General features: G+C 45.0%; 1 protein-coding gene across 1 annotated transcript in view; it reads left to right on the forward strand.

Annotated features, from left to right (window-relative positions):
• LOC119462516 (uncharacterized oxidoreductase YjmC) overlaps positions 1-16,612 on the forward strand; it is a 116,362-nt gene that overhangs the window by 77,725 nt on the left and 22,025 nt on the right. Inside the window, exons 9-10 of the mRNA XM_049672174.1 lie at positions 1,614-1,709; positions 8,033-8,143. Of these exons, the coding sequence (XP_049528131.1) occupies positions 1,614-1,709; positions 8,033-8,143 (207 nt within the window). The remainder of the gene's footprint in view (positions 1-1,613; positions 1,710-8,032; positions 8,144-16,612) is intronic.

Raw genomic sequence — 16,612 nt, forward strand, 5'->3', positions numbered from 1 at the left:
TTATTGTTAAAGATTTTCCACAAAGCTGTATTCTATGCCCTCTATTATTTTTAATCTATATTAATGACTTCCCTCCATCTTTCTCACTCTAAATGTAGTTCATATGCAGACGATTAGAGCACTGCACGGGCCGAGTTTTCAGCCCGAGCCCGATCAAAACGTTTATGGCGAGACCCGGGCCCGGCCCGGGCCCGGAAATAATCTATGTTACCCTCCTGGCCCGGCCCGCCACCCCTTTACCTTAGGCCCGAGCCCGGCTCGAAACTGGCCCGAACCCGGCCCGAGACCGAAAAATACATGTTTTTCAGAGTTGAGACACCCGAGAATAACTCGCTGCATGTTACATGCACACCACCAGAAAGCCCGCGCCCGGCCCGAGGCCATGAAAAAACTGCTCTACCCGGCCCGGCCCGGGCTTTCGGGTAAGCCCGAGCCCATGCAGTGCTCTACAGACGATGCTCTTCTCTTTTGTCATGAATTACATTTCAACATTCTCATTTCTAGTTTACAAAATGTCGTGACCTCTTTTTTGAGGGGGGGGAGAAGCGGGGGGAGGGGGGGGGAATCTAGCTCTCCATTAATTCTTCCACATCCTATTACATGCCTTCATGCACCACACGGGAAGTTCGCCCTTTTCCCGTCGCTTCATGAAAACAATCAGTCTAATCGCGCTAGTTCTGCCAGAGCCATAGTTTATGCTAAATTGAGATTTCATCATCACATCTCCCCAGTGTGAAAAAGAAATATCCTACTACATATGGGCACTTTTTTGGCTTAGGTTTCATTTTAGACTACAAATACTAACCACTTCATGTTATGCATTTGTGCACAGCCATATTAATTATTCCGTCGTAAGTTTGGGTGATTCCAATTTGGTTTATCTATGTTATTTCATTAAACTTAACAAACAAGCTACTCTGGTTGCTACATTCGCACCTCGGGCAGCTCCCCACTTTTACGCAACTTAATCCCTTGCTGTCATGTCTTTATTATACCATGGGCCCTATGTCCTTCAAGGTCTATCACCCTATTATTGTTCAGCCATCTTTGCAGAACACATGTTTCCCAGTACTAACTATACTTTATCTGCCTATCTTGCGGGCTGAAGAGATCGCGCCACTTACAGGGTTTCTTATCGCAACGCTTTAAGTGTCAGTAGGAGAGCAATAACTTCTCTTTAATTGTTGAAAATAATATTGAAATTATTTTTTTAAATTACACATGCCCACACTTTGATTTTCTTTTCTTTTGCTCCATTACATTGTTAAATTGCATCTCTGATTCGCTTGAAACAATTATCCTCTTCTGTATATTACTTGCGCAGGAGTTCCCGTCCACGCCAAGTCACCTTGGGGCCTGCTTTTGTATTTTTATGTAATTCTATTTATGATGTATATCCTTTAACTAAAGTTGAACTTTGCAACTTTGCCATTTGATTTCGAATAAATGAGCCGTCAGAGATATAAGCACAAAATACTGACGTCTCCTTTCAATAACATGAACAGTATTTTGCGTATGTATTATACATCGCTGTTTCATTAGTACCTTCAGTATTTCTCACATTTCACTGCGCTGAAATATGCAAGAAATAAACTTGTTTTCTGTTATTTCAGGGCCAGTGCTTTGTTGCAATCAACCCAGCCACATTTGCTCCTGGCTTTGTAGACCGAATGCAGGACCTCATGAATATGGCGCGGTCACAGGAACGGGTAAGAATTAAGTGGTTGTCCTAAAATTAGTGGAACATCGAGAGACATGCGTCGACAAGTGCCGTAAAAGTGCTAGGAGTTTTTCGGTCATTGTTATATGTGTCCAAAGGTTCAATGCAGCTTCAGAAACAATTTCTGGTATAGGAGAGTATGAGGGCTCTTTGAAGTTTGGCAGTAATTCACGACCGTGCAAGAAGACCAGTTTCGTCTTATACGAAAACGCTGGTAAAACCTTTAAATGCAATATTCTAACTATATTATTGCGTTCTAAGCAGGGGACGCAGTATCTCATAGTTCCAGCTATGATGCAGATTTTGTAGCTAAATTCTCTCATTCCATTCATGTTCCCGTATACTCGTCAGATGCACGTAAATCAAATTCGCAGCAAATGCAAAACAAAAAGGTGCATTAACACTCCAAAGCATGGTATTTCAGAAATGCTGGAATACTTCAAATCAAAATCACTTTATTTCAGGGAATTTCCTGCGGAGACAGAGACTAAAGGCTGAAACAGCCTGACAAGGCCCCTGCCCCCGTTCAGTTCATACAGCATTTACTCGTACAATAACGTACACAATGAGGTGCACATTATATAAAAATTGAAGTTGCACTCAATGTACAGCCGAAGGAAAAAAAAGTGAATTATAGTACATCTAATAACAAGTATGAGATGCATACATATGCACACAGATCACGCAGATAGTTATATACATATACACAATGTCCACACAGGATTCATGTGTTAGATAGCTAGTAGGCCTTTTTATGGTGTTACAAATATCTAAAGAATGATTATGCACCAGTACACTGTGCGTACAAAAGAGAAACTTTGACCTAGTAGCCAAGAAATGCGAATGCTCTATTGCTAATAAGGCAGGAAGAATCACTTGGATGACAAGGAGTAACAACTTCTGTCCAAAAATTTCTTTCGAAGCTAACATGCTAACTAATTGGTTGAATGGTAGTAAGTAAGTAGTGCAAGACATTCATCAAAAGCAGTAGGACTTTGCACAATCGGCACATCAGGCATCCAAAGAAAACGAGCTCTCATAAATTGTAATTTTGTAAGCATGAAAAATGTGTGACATTCATCTGGCCTAATGAAAGGTATCAATCTGTGGTGGCCCTTTTCACAAGTTCCTGGAGGCGTGGCACTAACCCTGACGCAGCATTCGTAATAACCACACTGCGACGTTAATCGTCAGTCAAAGCCTGTTGTTCCACATATTCGTAACATTTTCATTCATCGTAAGAATCCTCACGTCAAGTCTACGTGCCTCAGTCGCTTCACAGGTGGCACGCTCGAGAACTGTCTGAGCGTAGAGTGATCGGTTGGTTTTTCTTCAAGTGATGGCAGCCATCATAATGATATGTGAATCTTGATCTGCTCAGAATTTTGAATTTCATTCTGTTTTGACATATTTCGTTTATGTCCGTGCTGTCTTAGGATCTATGGTTTAGAAATGTCTGGTTAACCCTTCTGATTTTCTTCTCTCCTATGTTCTCTCTCACTCGGCCACATACACTTGGGGGGTTTTGCACAAAGTTGCCACCGTTTACCTACAACACAGACCTGTCATCATTGAAGCAGTAATCCAAATGGAGCGTCTGTATCTTGTCGGGATATGGGGGATGCCCAACGGCCCTCTGCCTCGACACACCGAGTACTGCGGTTGGCGCATGCCTGCGCATCAACCGCGGTGCGGTACAAGCTCAAGGAAACAATAGACGACAACAACGTCTACACGTACTCGTAAAGCATTTATTACGACTGCAACTAACACTTCGAGCAGGCCAGCTAGCTATAGTTGACATTGCTGAGGGTTCCCTCGAAGAGAATAATACACTAGGTAAAGAAGGGCTTCCGACTTACAACTGAGGAATACGAATCGTGCCGCGGCACGAACGCAGTTGACTGCGGAAATACGGGAGCGGCGGCGGAGACTTCCGCTATCACCGCTAGCTGGGGACCAAAGAGAGTCGGGCGATGTCAGCGGGATCTCACGTGACCCACCCGGTGGCGCTGATAGCGCTTGCGATCAAAAACCTCGGTCCAAAAAGCAAGGCACTGCTGACTAATGCCATAGAGCAAGTGATTAGAACAAAGAATATTCCCGTTGGATGGCGTGAAAGCAAGATGAATCTTATCTACAAAGGCAAAGGAGATAAGGATAAGACGAGCTCGTACAGGCCAGTTACAGTAACGTCGGTGATATATAGAATGGCAATGCAAGCCATAAAATTAGAACTGTCGAAGTGGGTGGAGGAAAACGGTGTATTGGGGGAACTACAGAATGGGTTCAGGCCAGGCAGACGCTTAGAAGACAATATGTTTGTACTAACTCAGTGCATAGAGATTTCAGTAGCTCAGAAAAGACCTTTATGGATAGCATTTCTAGATATTAAAGGAGCTTATGACAACGTAGACAGGGAATTGTTGTGGGATATTCTTCAATACGAAGGCATAGATGACGATTTCGTGGAGCTGCTGAGGGAGATATATCGAGACAACCAAGTACAAGTGGCATGGGAAGGCCGAAAAGGAAATGAAATAGTGGGAATTCACCAAGGATTGAAGCAAGGATGCCCTCTGTCACCATTGTTGTTCACGCTTTACGTCAAGGGCATAGAAAGACGACTGGAAAACAGCGAATTAGGTTTTGATTTATCCTACATGCGTAATGGACAAATGGTGCAACAGAAGATCCCTGGACTGATGTACGCAGACGACATTGTGCTACTAGCGGACAATAAAAAAGATTTACAGATACTTGCGAATATCTGTGGGAACGCAGCGACAAATCTAGGCCTTAAGTTTAGCACAGAGAAATCAGGGATTATGATCTTTAATGAGCACACGAGTAACTTCGTGGTGTCAATTCAACAGCAAGTAATACCCATAGTGAAGCAATATAAGTACCTCGGCGTACACATAAACGAAGGAAAGAATTACTCAATCAACCACCAAGATAATCTGAAAATAAAGGGGAAGCGGAATGCAGCATTAATGAAACACAGAGCACTGTGGGGCCACAATAAGTATGAGGTGGTGCGTGGAATCTGGAAAGGAGTAATGGTGCCAGCGCTAACATTCGCAAATGCCATTATATGCTTAAAATCGGATATATTGGCGGGTTTGGAAGTTAACCAAATATCAGTAGGCCGGTTGGCTTTGGGAGCACACGGTAATACGACAAATGAGGCAGTGCATGGAGACATGGGTTGGGCCTCTTTTGAAGTCAGAGAAGCACAAAGCAAAATTAGTTTTGAAGAAAGGCTCAGGAACATGGATGAAAATAAATGGGCAGCTAAAGTGCACAAGTATCTCTACATGAAAAGCGTGGACACAGAATGGAGGAAGAGGTCAAGGAAGTTGGCAACCAAGTACAGGATAATCGAAACTGTAAATAGACAACCAGGGGTCATCAGAAAGAAAGTGAGAGAAATAGAGACCGTGAATTGGATGCAAAGAATGGAAACGAAAAGGACAATGGAGATTTACAAGAATGAGAAGAAAGAAATTAGAAGGGAAAATCTGTACGATAACACAAAGGGCAGTGCCTTGCTATTTGAGGCTCGAGCCGGTTGCCTAAGGACGAAAACATATCGGAACAAATATTCGGAATTAGATGAGACATGTGTATGCTGCAGTAAAGATCCAGAGACCACTCAGCACATCCTAATGGAATGTGACGGGATCCACCCAGCGAGAACCGTAGGTAACGTGCAACTCCCAGAAGCGCTTGGGTTTAAAGTGGAAGGAAACATAAACAGATCAGCCATAGAGATCAGCAAGAGACGATTAGAGTACTGGTGGAAAAAAAGTAGGGAAAAGATGGATGCGACCTGATCTCTTAAAATCATAGGCAGCGGTACAAGGTAAATTTTTGAAAAAGAAAAATAATGATAGGTATACAAAAATGCAAGATAAAGAACATGTATAGTATACCTGATTAAATCAAGCAGGCTAGGTGACTATTTGTCGCCGCCCCGTTTCAAAGGGGATGCCAATAAATCATCATCATCATCATCATTTAAAGTCCCTGTAGGGACCTTATTGCGATTCCCGTTCGCCGCCTGCGGAAGGAAAGTTTCCCCTCTCCCAACTCTCCCTGGCGCGCATGCGCCTGACGCGACGTTCGCTGCGCGTGCGGCGGTCATGGGACCCGAAGATTCCCACATCCCTCCACCCTTAAATGTTGCCCTACGGCGGAGAAATCGCTGGAACGACGGCATTGACAAAGTATCCGGGCAGATGCGATGCTAAACTCCGGCAGGAAATGGCAGAATCCACGTTGATAGGCAGCACAGTCCTGGGTGGCGGCCGCCCAGATATGACAGCTGTCACAGTGCTTGACGATGACGCGGGCTGAAGATGGCTTGCCCTCAAGATGCGCACCGCAATGTCCACCCGGGAACAGCGGGTCAGGACTTTCTCGAAACGGCGCGCGCGCCGGCACGATGAAGCTCGCACCGACGCATCCTCGTGGGAGTGTATGATGGTGGGCCTCCCTCATTGTGTCTGCCATGTGCTGCTGCATCGGACCGCGAACAGGGAGGGGCCTCCGCTCCAATTTGAGGCCGAGACAGCAGCCAGGGACGTGGACGATGGCAGCACTAGCAAGTCCAGGCGGCTTCACTCGTTCTGCAAAGTCGCTGAAATGCACTCCACAAACACTTAGAATTAAGGCAGTAGAGGCCGCCGCAGCGTCGGCCGTCTGACACGATGCTGAACCACCCGTCTACCGCATAGCTTTATGCGGACACGAAAAAAAAAACAATCCAGTTCGTTTGAATGAAGTTATACGCTTCAACCGAATTTTTCCGGTCCGATCCGGCGTGAAAGTAGGCGATGCTCGTATGAACAAAGCGCTGTATGGTCCCCCGAGATTTCCGTTATTCCGCCCGCAAAATATTGAGTTCATCTGAACAAAATAAGCTTTCTGTTTCGAACGAGGTTTCTCCGCTCGGGCTAGTATAGTAAAACTAGCGAATCCGGTTGCACCCGCTAAATGTCACGGCATGGTCGTCTTCGAACATGCGACCGGCAGCTCCGCAGAGCCTTAGGCCTAATCGCGTCCATGACGGATACCAATGCCACGAAAGATTCATAAAGGGTTCCAATGAGCCGCCGTGAGGAGATGCAGGCCTAGCTAAGTGGTCCCCGCTCGCTGCTCAACACGCAGCTTTCGAGCTGACTCCTGGGACTGCGTCCCGCTGACGTCCTATAGCCAGCGTTTCCGGCGCCCGCTCCCAGGGCCAAAGATACAGAAAGGATGCTATTTACATATGTACAGGGAAAATCGACCACCGCGTCGGCTGCTGAACTCACTCGCTTCGGGCGTACTCTTGGGAGAAAACTCGCTGCAAATCTCAGCGTCTACACGTCGCATTCAAGAAAGCACACGCCCAATCTAGCTAGCAATCACGCCTTTGGGTGAGGCCTAACGCTGGTCCGGACAAAGCCTTCAGGCTTCCTCGCATTAGAACCTATCGTCGTCCCGTTTTCCAAGAGCTTGCCCCACGTTGGGGACTCCAAATGTCGGGATATGGAGGGATGCCAACGTCCCTCTGCCTCGACACACCGAGTCCCGCGGTTGGCGCATGCCTGCGCATCAACTGCGGTACGGTACAAGCTCGAGGAAACAATAGACGACAACCACGTGTACACTCGGAAAGCATTTATTACGACTGCAACTAACACTTCGAGCAGGCCAGCTAGCTATAGTTGACTTCGCTGAGGGTTCCCTCGAAGAGAATAATACACTAGGTAAAGAAGGGCTTCCGACTTACCAACTGGGGAATACGGGAGCGGCGGCGGAGACTTTCGCCATCGCCGCTTGCTGGGCACCAAAGAGAGCCGGGCGATGTCAGCGGGATCTCACGTGACTCACCCGGTGGCGCTGATAGCGCTTGCGATTCCCGTGTGCCGCCCACGGAAGGAAAGTTTCCCCTCTCCCAACTCACCCTAGCGCGCATGCGCCTGACGCGACGTTCGCTGCGCGTGCGGCGCTCATGGGACCCGAACATTCCCACAATCTATATTACAAAAAAATTTAGAAGCGTTATCAAATTACAAGAAGCAGCTTCAATATTCTGAGCAAGCTATGTCGTTGGAGGAAAATATGACAAATATATCACCACAAGAGCGTTTCCAAAATAACGAGAACAAATGATATTTCAAGTATATAGCGGTGTGCTCAATGCGCCATCATGTGAAAACACAACATTCAATAATGTTTCCTTGGAGCTCTTGACTTTTACTCGTCACAGTTAGTAGAATTCGTTACTTGTGCTGCAATGCTGGTTTTATATGCTTCCAGGAAAAGGCTAACATTCCAGTCCAGGTGCCAGGCGATCCGGAACGGCTGCACATGGCAAAATGCGATGCACAAGGTGGCATCGCCTACCATGTAAATCAAATCCAGTTCGTGGTATGTAAACTCATTGCTATGTACTGTCTCGGCTGCTTGAATCCGACGAGAAATCGCCCGACTTCAGGCTTCCTCGTGCTATATACTTAGTTAGAGCAACAGCAGTATATGTCTTCACAATGGACCCCCGAAAAGGTTATTCTTGATGTATGAACGTCGTTTTCGTCCACTACACTATGGCCTGCTGTGCCTACCAAAATATATGTACATGTACATGTACAGGAAAAATCGCTCTCAGTGTGTGTGTGGAGCGCCAAGCGTCGCACGAATAAAAAAACACAAATATTGCGCGATAGCACAGCTGTTTACCTGTCCGTCTCCCAAGTGCACATTCCTACAACAACACGAGACCCAATATCAAAGGTGGTGGCACAGAACTTGTTACTGTAAGCGCATATGTGACTGCTTGGCCAGCTTCCGTGCGTTTCGCACACTATCGTATGCAACACCAAATGTGTTGCCACAACTTAGGGGTTGTAATAACGTAATCGTGTAATACCATGCGCTTTTTATGTTCAGGTACCTGTGTATAGAAATCCAGATGGTCGGGCTGTACTTACATAGTCGTCATGTCGCAATTTAATCTTTACTGGCACTTGCACTACTTCGTTCTTGAAAACGCCGGTGTGCGTGGTATTATATTGTCTGTAGTGCTAACCATGCTGTGGTTATGGTAGGAAAATATGTCTTCGTTTTAGGGAGAGGTTAAAGTTGGAGATGAAGAAGTGGTTTTACTTCATGGCTGAGCGCTGCCAAGTTTTGACCAAAGACTGGTAAAAGAATACACAAGGGTAGACAGACAGACAAGGTGGTGCGAGAACTGACAATTTGTTTATTTTTCTTCCGACAAGCGCCTTATGTACAGGATTTGAAAGACAATAACAGAAAATATGACCCCCCTCCCCCCCCCCCCCAAAAAAAAAAGAGACGACAGAATAAAAACACACAGATCCCTAATCATCAACATGTTTGCTCAAGTCACATTCATTTTGTTTTCTTTTTTTTTTGGATTCGCAGCTTTCAAAAATTCAATTTCTTTCTTTCATAAAGCAATCGAACGTGTGCTCACACATCGACCATTGACATGCATTTGAAATGCCTCATTTTTCTCCCTTTCTGTCTGGTCCTTCGACCGTGCAATAACTTTTATCTCATGGAAGCACGCTACAGACATGCATGTCGCTCAGTGCGCGGATAAATTTCATGGGGTTTGTGATCTGATTGCAAGAATAATTATGTTTTCTACGCCTTTCGTTGATGCACCTTGCCGTTTGGCCAATGTAACTTCCAGCACAAGATAGCGGTGTACAGAATCAAACACAATTGGAACGATCAACAAACTTGTTTTTGAGATTCAAATCACAATGGTTGCTGTCCACCACATCGCAGTTTAATTTCTTGCACAGTCATTTAACCTTTAGCGCCACTGAAAAAAAAAACTAACGTGAGACGTAATATAGCACGGCTCCAGCCATGACACAGATCTTGTAGCTAAATTCTCTCATTCCGTTTGTGCTCTCATAACGTAGTTTTACCACCATCGTCATCGGCGTAGCGAAAAGGTTGGGCCGAGCAATCCCAGTCTGCAACTTTAAAACGCCGTCGCAGTAAAATTTGTTCAGAAAACGCGGCAGTGATAACGGAGCTTTTGAACGTAATCCATGCATAGCGTCACCTGTCGAGAGCAGCCGCAGGGCTCGATTTTTGTTGGCCACAATCATTACAAAGTGCCAGAAAATTAAGCCAGAAAAAGCTTAGGGGAAGTTAACTGTTTCGCTAATTACAATGTGAAAATCATAATAAGATAAAGGGAAATGAAAGTGAACGAACAGATAACTTGCCACAGGTGGAGACAAAACCCACATGTCCGCTTTACGGATAGGATGCTCCAAAAGTGATTTTTTGCGTACTCTTTCATTTCACTTTACCTTATTATTTATATATTTGAATTTAACAAAACCGTTACGTTGCCCTATGTTTCATTGTTCGTCATGATTGTGGCCATCCGCTGTAAAAGGTAACTAAAAGTAAAAGAAGTCCCAAGTTGCCATGGTAAGCATGGGTAGCTAGCACAAGAGTGAGATGAATGATGATAACGGCACAACAACACCTGTTCTTTTTTGAGCCAGTGACAGAGAGCAAACAAACAAAAAGCGGCAATGCATGATCGGCGATGACATCATTAGATGTCGCTACGCCGACTACGCATGGCGTGTCACGCGTCGGAGACCCGAGATCACGTCCTTTGTGGGGACAATGATGTTTTGTGAAATTTTCTTTTTCCATGAAACTATAGTAAAAATGTTCATATTTTTTTGCTCTTGGGTTGCCACGTGGCATAACGTCATAATGGAGCTAAATATAACCATTAAGACCTGTTTCGTAGAGGTACTGTAACAATGACTTATAAAATGTGTTGTCCATAATTCATCTTTCATAGTCTTCCGCATAAGTCTTCAATTTCATACCTTTAAGCGCACTTTTGCGAATTGCCTTTCTCCCGAGACACGGCCAAAGTAGGAGGCGGGCTTCCGCTGCAGACGCAGGAGCAGAATACTTCCGACACTGGACAATGCCTTCGTATATGGTTGACCCCAAGCACAAGTGATAGCTGGTGTAAAAGCCGCCCCGGCCCGAAGTCTCCAGGGAGAGACTTCCTCCACCCGAGAAAGATAATATACATTCTAATCATATCTCCGACATACCTAAGAAAAATTGTGTGCGCTACTTTCAAGTGCTATAGCGACAAAAATGATTACTTCTAGGGACGTGCATTATGAACTGTGTACCTAATTATTAGGCACTACATGTGGCTTGCTATCCTTTGTTCACAGGTCTTCTAACGTCGCTGTCTAGATACCGCTCATGTAGTTTTTTCCTTTTTTTTTTTTTTTTGCAGGACAATCTCGCTAGGAAGCTTGACGTGGAGCCGCTAAAGAAGGAGCATGAAGCATCTGGCTGAACAAACTTCACTCTGGTGGTGTAAAAAAAGAAATCCTAGCGAAGGTCCACTGCAAAAGTTTAATTTGTGCAGTAATTCAAGAGTGCATGTACGAATAAAAACAAATTATTAAAAACATGCGTGATGCTGCATTAAAGCGCGCGCCAACTTGCTTGACCACAGATCACAAGAGCGTATTCGGGCTCGTGCCTTCGCACTGTGTGCGTTAAAGCTGTTACAAGTGAGTTGTTGCGATTGGTTGCGATAGAAAATAACCTCACCCAAACGGCCGAATCATAAAAGTCTGTGGGTATTGTTGCAAAATTCGTGTCACCTGGGCAAAGGGTGACTATCTTTCACATATAATTGAGACCACGGATTGTAACCTTGTCGTTCAAGTTGAAACTTAGCTGAGTGCATCAGTTCCCAACAACTATTTTGATTCTAGTTTTCCTGGTTTTCATATCTTTCGTCGTGCCCGACCAAACAAATGTGGCGGTGTCGTACTCTCAACAAGCTACGCACAACAACCTTTTGTGCTCCGCCGTCAACTTCCCCCCTTCTTTACAAAAATTATTCGTGTGCTGCCTCACGTCTAACCCACCCATTTTACTTGGAGTATGTTACCGCCTGCTAGATCAGAAGAGCACATCAGAACGCTCTGATGATCTTACTTGATGCAATTAACTTCCCCGGCATAATGGTCAGCTATCGCACAGACAGGCATCAAAACTTAATTCTGAAAGTGACTTCCTAATCTCTTGTTTACCATTTAGATTGTTGCAGTTCATACCCGAGGTAACGCGACAAACAGACCATTTTTAATCTTCTACTGCCAACTCCTCCGGATAACTTTTCTTATATAACACACTTATCTGCTATAAACGATCCTGTGATTCTTCACACTTCATTTTAGTGCCACCTACCTAACCTCAAAAAGAATGTTAAAACAATAGCAATATATAATAAGAACTACACAGCCATAAGTGATGGAGCGTCAGTTTGCAATAAATATGTCTAATTGATTTTGCCTTCCGTTCAATGGAAACTAACATGCACTTCCTTAATATAAATTGCAGACACTGATTCTAAGCTATGTTCCAACCATCACAATAGCTATACAATCAGCATCCCTGTGCTTCAACGCCACATTAAAACTACTTAAGAACAAAGAGAAGCGTCAATTCAGGTCAGCAAAAGTATTAAGTACATAATGCGATTGGGATAAATGCCGGACCACCAAAAAGCATTTCGATTCTCTTGCAGCTAAAGCTAAATATTCATTCTGTTTCTTTATTCTACCTGATATGTTATGCCGTAACCCCTAAACAATCTTGCAAAAAATATTAACCCGTCATCAACTACACCTTCACCGAATATTCTGCTGTGAGACAAACACAATGTTTTAGTTCCAGAGCACTTTGTCGTGCAAGTATTGAATGATGCTTTGTGTTCAGATATTGCGGTCGAACTAGATACCGAACTTTCTCATGCCTTACCCGTAATTCACGCAACCATGCATGAAATCACGTTTGACGCCCATCGTAAGGTGCAAATTATTCATTCAGTATAGATTACATTATCCACTGGTATAGATGGCGTCATTGCTAAAATATAGAAGAATACTACAAATGTGACAATTGTGATCCTTTCGCATATATTTCAGCAATTTCTTTTATCTGAAGAAACAAGACCGGAAATTTGTCAAGGTCATTTCAATCCGAAAGAAATGTACCTTTTCTTCGTCCAAAAGTCATCGTCCCATCTCCCTAAAAAGTGCCTGATCAAAAGTGTTGGACCATGTTATCCATTCTCACAATGTTAATTTTATAACATTGGTTCATTTTCTGAATGAAAATTAACACGCTTTCCAGAAAGGTGTTTCCTGCGATACTTAATTTGCAAAATTTATCAACGACACTAGCACTATATAGTACTGACGTCTACGCTCGTCCTTAGACTTCGACAAAGCTTTCGATCAAGTGCCTCATAAAACTGTGCTTCTAAAACTTTCGTGTCTTAACCATTTGGGTTGTTCAATGCATTCGTGACTTCTTAACTAACTTTCAAGAATTCATTTGCGCAAATAACCAGTCTTTTACTTCAGGCCTTGTTATTTCAGGCGTGTCGCAGGGCCTGGTCTTTGGCCCCTTGCCATTCTTACTATACGGGGTGATCATGTTTAAATTTTATGAATTTTTTTAATCGTATGTTGCAGATAATACAATTCTAGTTTGTGATCTGCATTATTCACAGAGGCGGACATTACTTTCACGAGAAATCGAAACACACATTAAAAGAATTAAAAGGTTACTAATTAACTTCTTAATGAATTACTTTACAGCACGTATTCTACTTTACGAATGGCGGCCGGTGAGATTGCGAGAATCCCCTTGGTTAATTCCCAGAATGACACCAGTTTGGAGATATGCGCCTGTAAAAATGCGTAAAAATGCACTGTTCTACTTACTTTTTTTCACAAAATGCTCTTTCGTGCATTGAAGCACTAAAGTAACTAGAACGCCCATGTCACTTAGTAATTGAACCCCTCCCACATTTTGGGAAACATCTCTCAACTGGTGTCATCCTGGAAATTAATTTCAAGTGGATACGTCTTGCAAGCTCACAGGCTACAAATAGTAAGTTGCAATTCGTGTCGTAAGGCATTTAATAAGTTAATTAAGGAATTTTTGGTTAATTAGTTGAGTATTACTTTCGAGTGGTCGTGCTAGTAATGTCTGCCTGATATCAATGTGGCCACTGAGGCCGCTGCTAGTAACCTAGTTTCCGACCTGACGCCAGGTACAAGCATGATCACCAATAGCATGGCGCCCTGTCGAGCGACCATCCCGGATATTCCTGCGGCTAGGACACGCTCAGCCTCACAACCAGCGACCTCAAGTCCAGCCGAAGCTACGGAACAACTCCTTTGTCGGTCAACAAGGAAGCGCGAGCCAGTGCAGCACTTTTATTTTACAGAATAAATAAGTGTTCTATTCTGCAGTGTGCGACTTGCGCAGCTGCGCAGTACGTTTTCTTTTATTGCGATAGCAGTTATATGGACACTCAAAGCGAATTTCTGCCGTCGTCGTCGCCGTCGCCGTGAGGTTCCGTATGATGTCAAACGGCGATGAAATCGTCGCCGCGTATCATATGCTGTATGTGAGAGTGAAAGCGCGCGAGGGGCGCGCGCTTTCACGGGGAGCGAACGCACGGCGGAGAGCAAACGCGACTTCTTCCGTTGTGCCATGGGGGGACGGGAGGGAGGGGAGGCGATGTTTAGCAATGGCACCCCTGCCGAAAGCACCATGACCTCCCTGAAAATCTATATAGCCTATCTATATAAAAACGTTGCGATGCGAGAAGGTGGCAAAGACTTCGCACGCTGCTTGACGAGTGTCCCGTTCTGATCTCGTCGAAAACCTCCGAGCCGCCCCTAGAGGCACGGGCAACAGTCACCAACTCCGCGCGCGTTCGGAGCGAACGCGGGCAAAACGCCGACGGCGTCGACAACACTTCTGCGCGTTGCTTCTGCTGTTGCATGTCCAAGTTTATACAGCTGATAAAACTACTATCCTTACTCCGTATAGCTCTCTACTAAGTTGTTATCGCAATGGATGCTTCCCCTTTCGGGTGAAACTGCGACATTTCTTTTTACCATGCATCGGGTGCAGGTTAAAGCACCCTAGCTGGTCAACATTCTTCCGGAGTCCCCATACTGCGTGCCTTAACGTGGTTTTTTGGCACATAGAACCCTAGAAATGTTTTAAATGCGTCAGCAATTCTGTGGTTACCCAACGATAAAACTGTCCCTGCGTCCGTCCTTCGCGTAAGACGATCGCTTTCAAGATAGGAGATAGGAAGGAGACAACGATGAACGCGCAAGAAGTGCCACGAGCGGGAGGGGCCGTATAGGAACAGTGGCATGATTAGCGGCATCGGAGCCAGCTGTAGAAGATTACGACGAACGCGCGACAAGTGCGTCCCTGTGATCGCGTGACGTGTGCAATCAGGCACACACTAGGCACACATTTAGTAAGCCAGAACTGTGGAGCAGCCGTGGCTTCGGATCGGAACGTCATCAGCGCAACTTAACAGTACAGTGTTGCAACCGCGCTGCTCCGCCTCCCGATGTTTTCACGGTCGTTCTCGCAATCATACCAAAACACAAGCTCACGACCACTCAATACCACGCCGTTACTACTAAATGCTTACGCATCATTCAGATAACTCCCTTAGGAGACGCTAAGTAAATTTTATTTGCTGTGCGAACTCAGTCTTGAATTAAAGCCGAAAGTACCATGACCTCCCTGAAAATCCGCATCCACTATAGTGACGAGCATTAACGCACTTAGAGGCAGCTTTTCGTGCGCATAGAATCAACTGACTTGTTTCATTAGTTTCATTAAAGGGACACGCGTCTATTGCCAGATATATACTATTTTATATGACATCTATGGCTGAGTGAGTGTTTTGCAACGAAGGGATTCGAATTTGCGGTTAGCGCTGCTAATTAATCTGCTAATTCCAAGCTGGTGCCGTTAATCTTACAGAGCTGAGTGATCAGTGCTATTCAGTGACAGGTAATTTAAGGCCTTGCTTTGGAACGTCTATCACACTACTTCCGTGTGTCAACTCACCCCATATAGCTCGGCCGCACCGAGGGAAGAAACGCTGGGTGGCCTCGTGCAGTTTATCCGGGAAGTCCAGCTCCTGAACTTCCATGATTGATGCACCGTCTTCGTTGTCATACTCATAGCGTGACTATTGCATTGTTGTAATGCCAGCATATGTCAAAGCGTGGTATCACTGATGTAGCGCTTTGCTTTTACCATTACCCGCCGCGGTGGCTTAGCGACTATGCTGTTGCGCTGCTAAGCACGAGGTCTTGGGGTCAAATCCCTGCCGAGGCGGCCGCATTTCGATGTGGGAGAAATGCAAAAACGCCCGTGTCCTGTGCATTGGGAGAACGTTAAAGATCCCCTGGTGGTCAAAATTAATCCTGAGTCCCCCACTACGACGTGTCTTATAATCAAATCTTGGTTTTGGCGCGTAAGACCTTAGAAGTCAATTGTTTTTAACATTACGATATGTCAGGTTTCGCCTCTCTAGCTCATACGCTTCTTATACTCGCTTGGCGCGGTCACTTGCACGGTTGTCTCCAGCGCAGTTCGTGTTTCAGCACAGCACAGCGCGAAGGGAATTGGATCAGCTACATGCTTGAAAATTGACCGCGCGATGGATGCAGTGGACCAGTTCCAATCTGTTATATACGTGGCGTATACCGGCTAACTTAAGACACAATCTACGCCTTCAGGGGCCACAATGCTGGTGGTGCACTGTAGTAGCTTTTGCCAAAACGTAACACTGAGCATTGTGTCTTTTTGGGGGTGAACTTGGGTTCTCGGGGGGCAGGCGCCCTGTCAGGCTTTTTTACCTTTTCGCCGGTCCCCTGGGAAACTGTATATGTGCGTATATATAGATATATGTATGTATATATTTTATTGGTTGCCTGAAATAAACTTCAA

This window comes from Dermacentor silvarum, chromosome 8, assembly GCF_013339745.2.
Source record: "Dermacentor silvarum isolate Dsil-2018 chromosome 8, BIME_Dsil_1.4, whole genome shotgun sequence".
NCBI classification, from domain to species: domain Eukaryota; kingdom Metazoa; phylum Arthropoda; class Arachnida; order Ixodida; family Ixodidae; genus Dermacentor; species Dermacentor silvarum.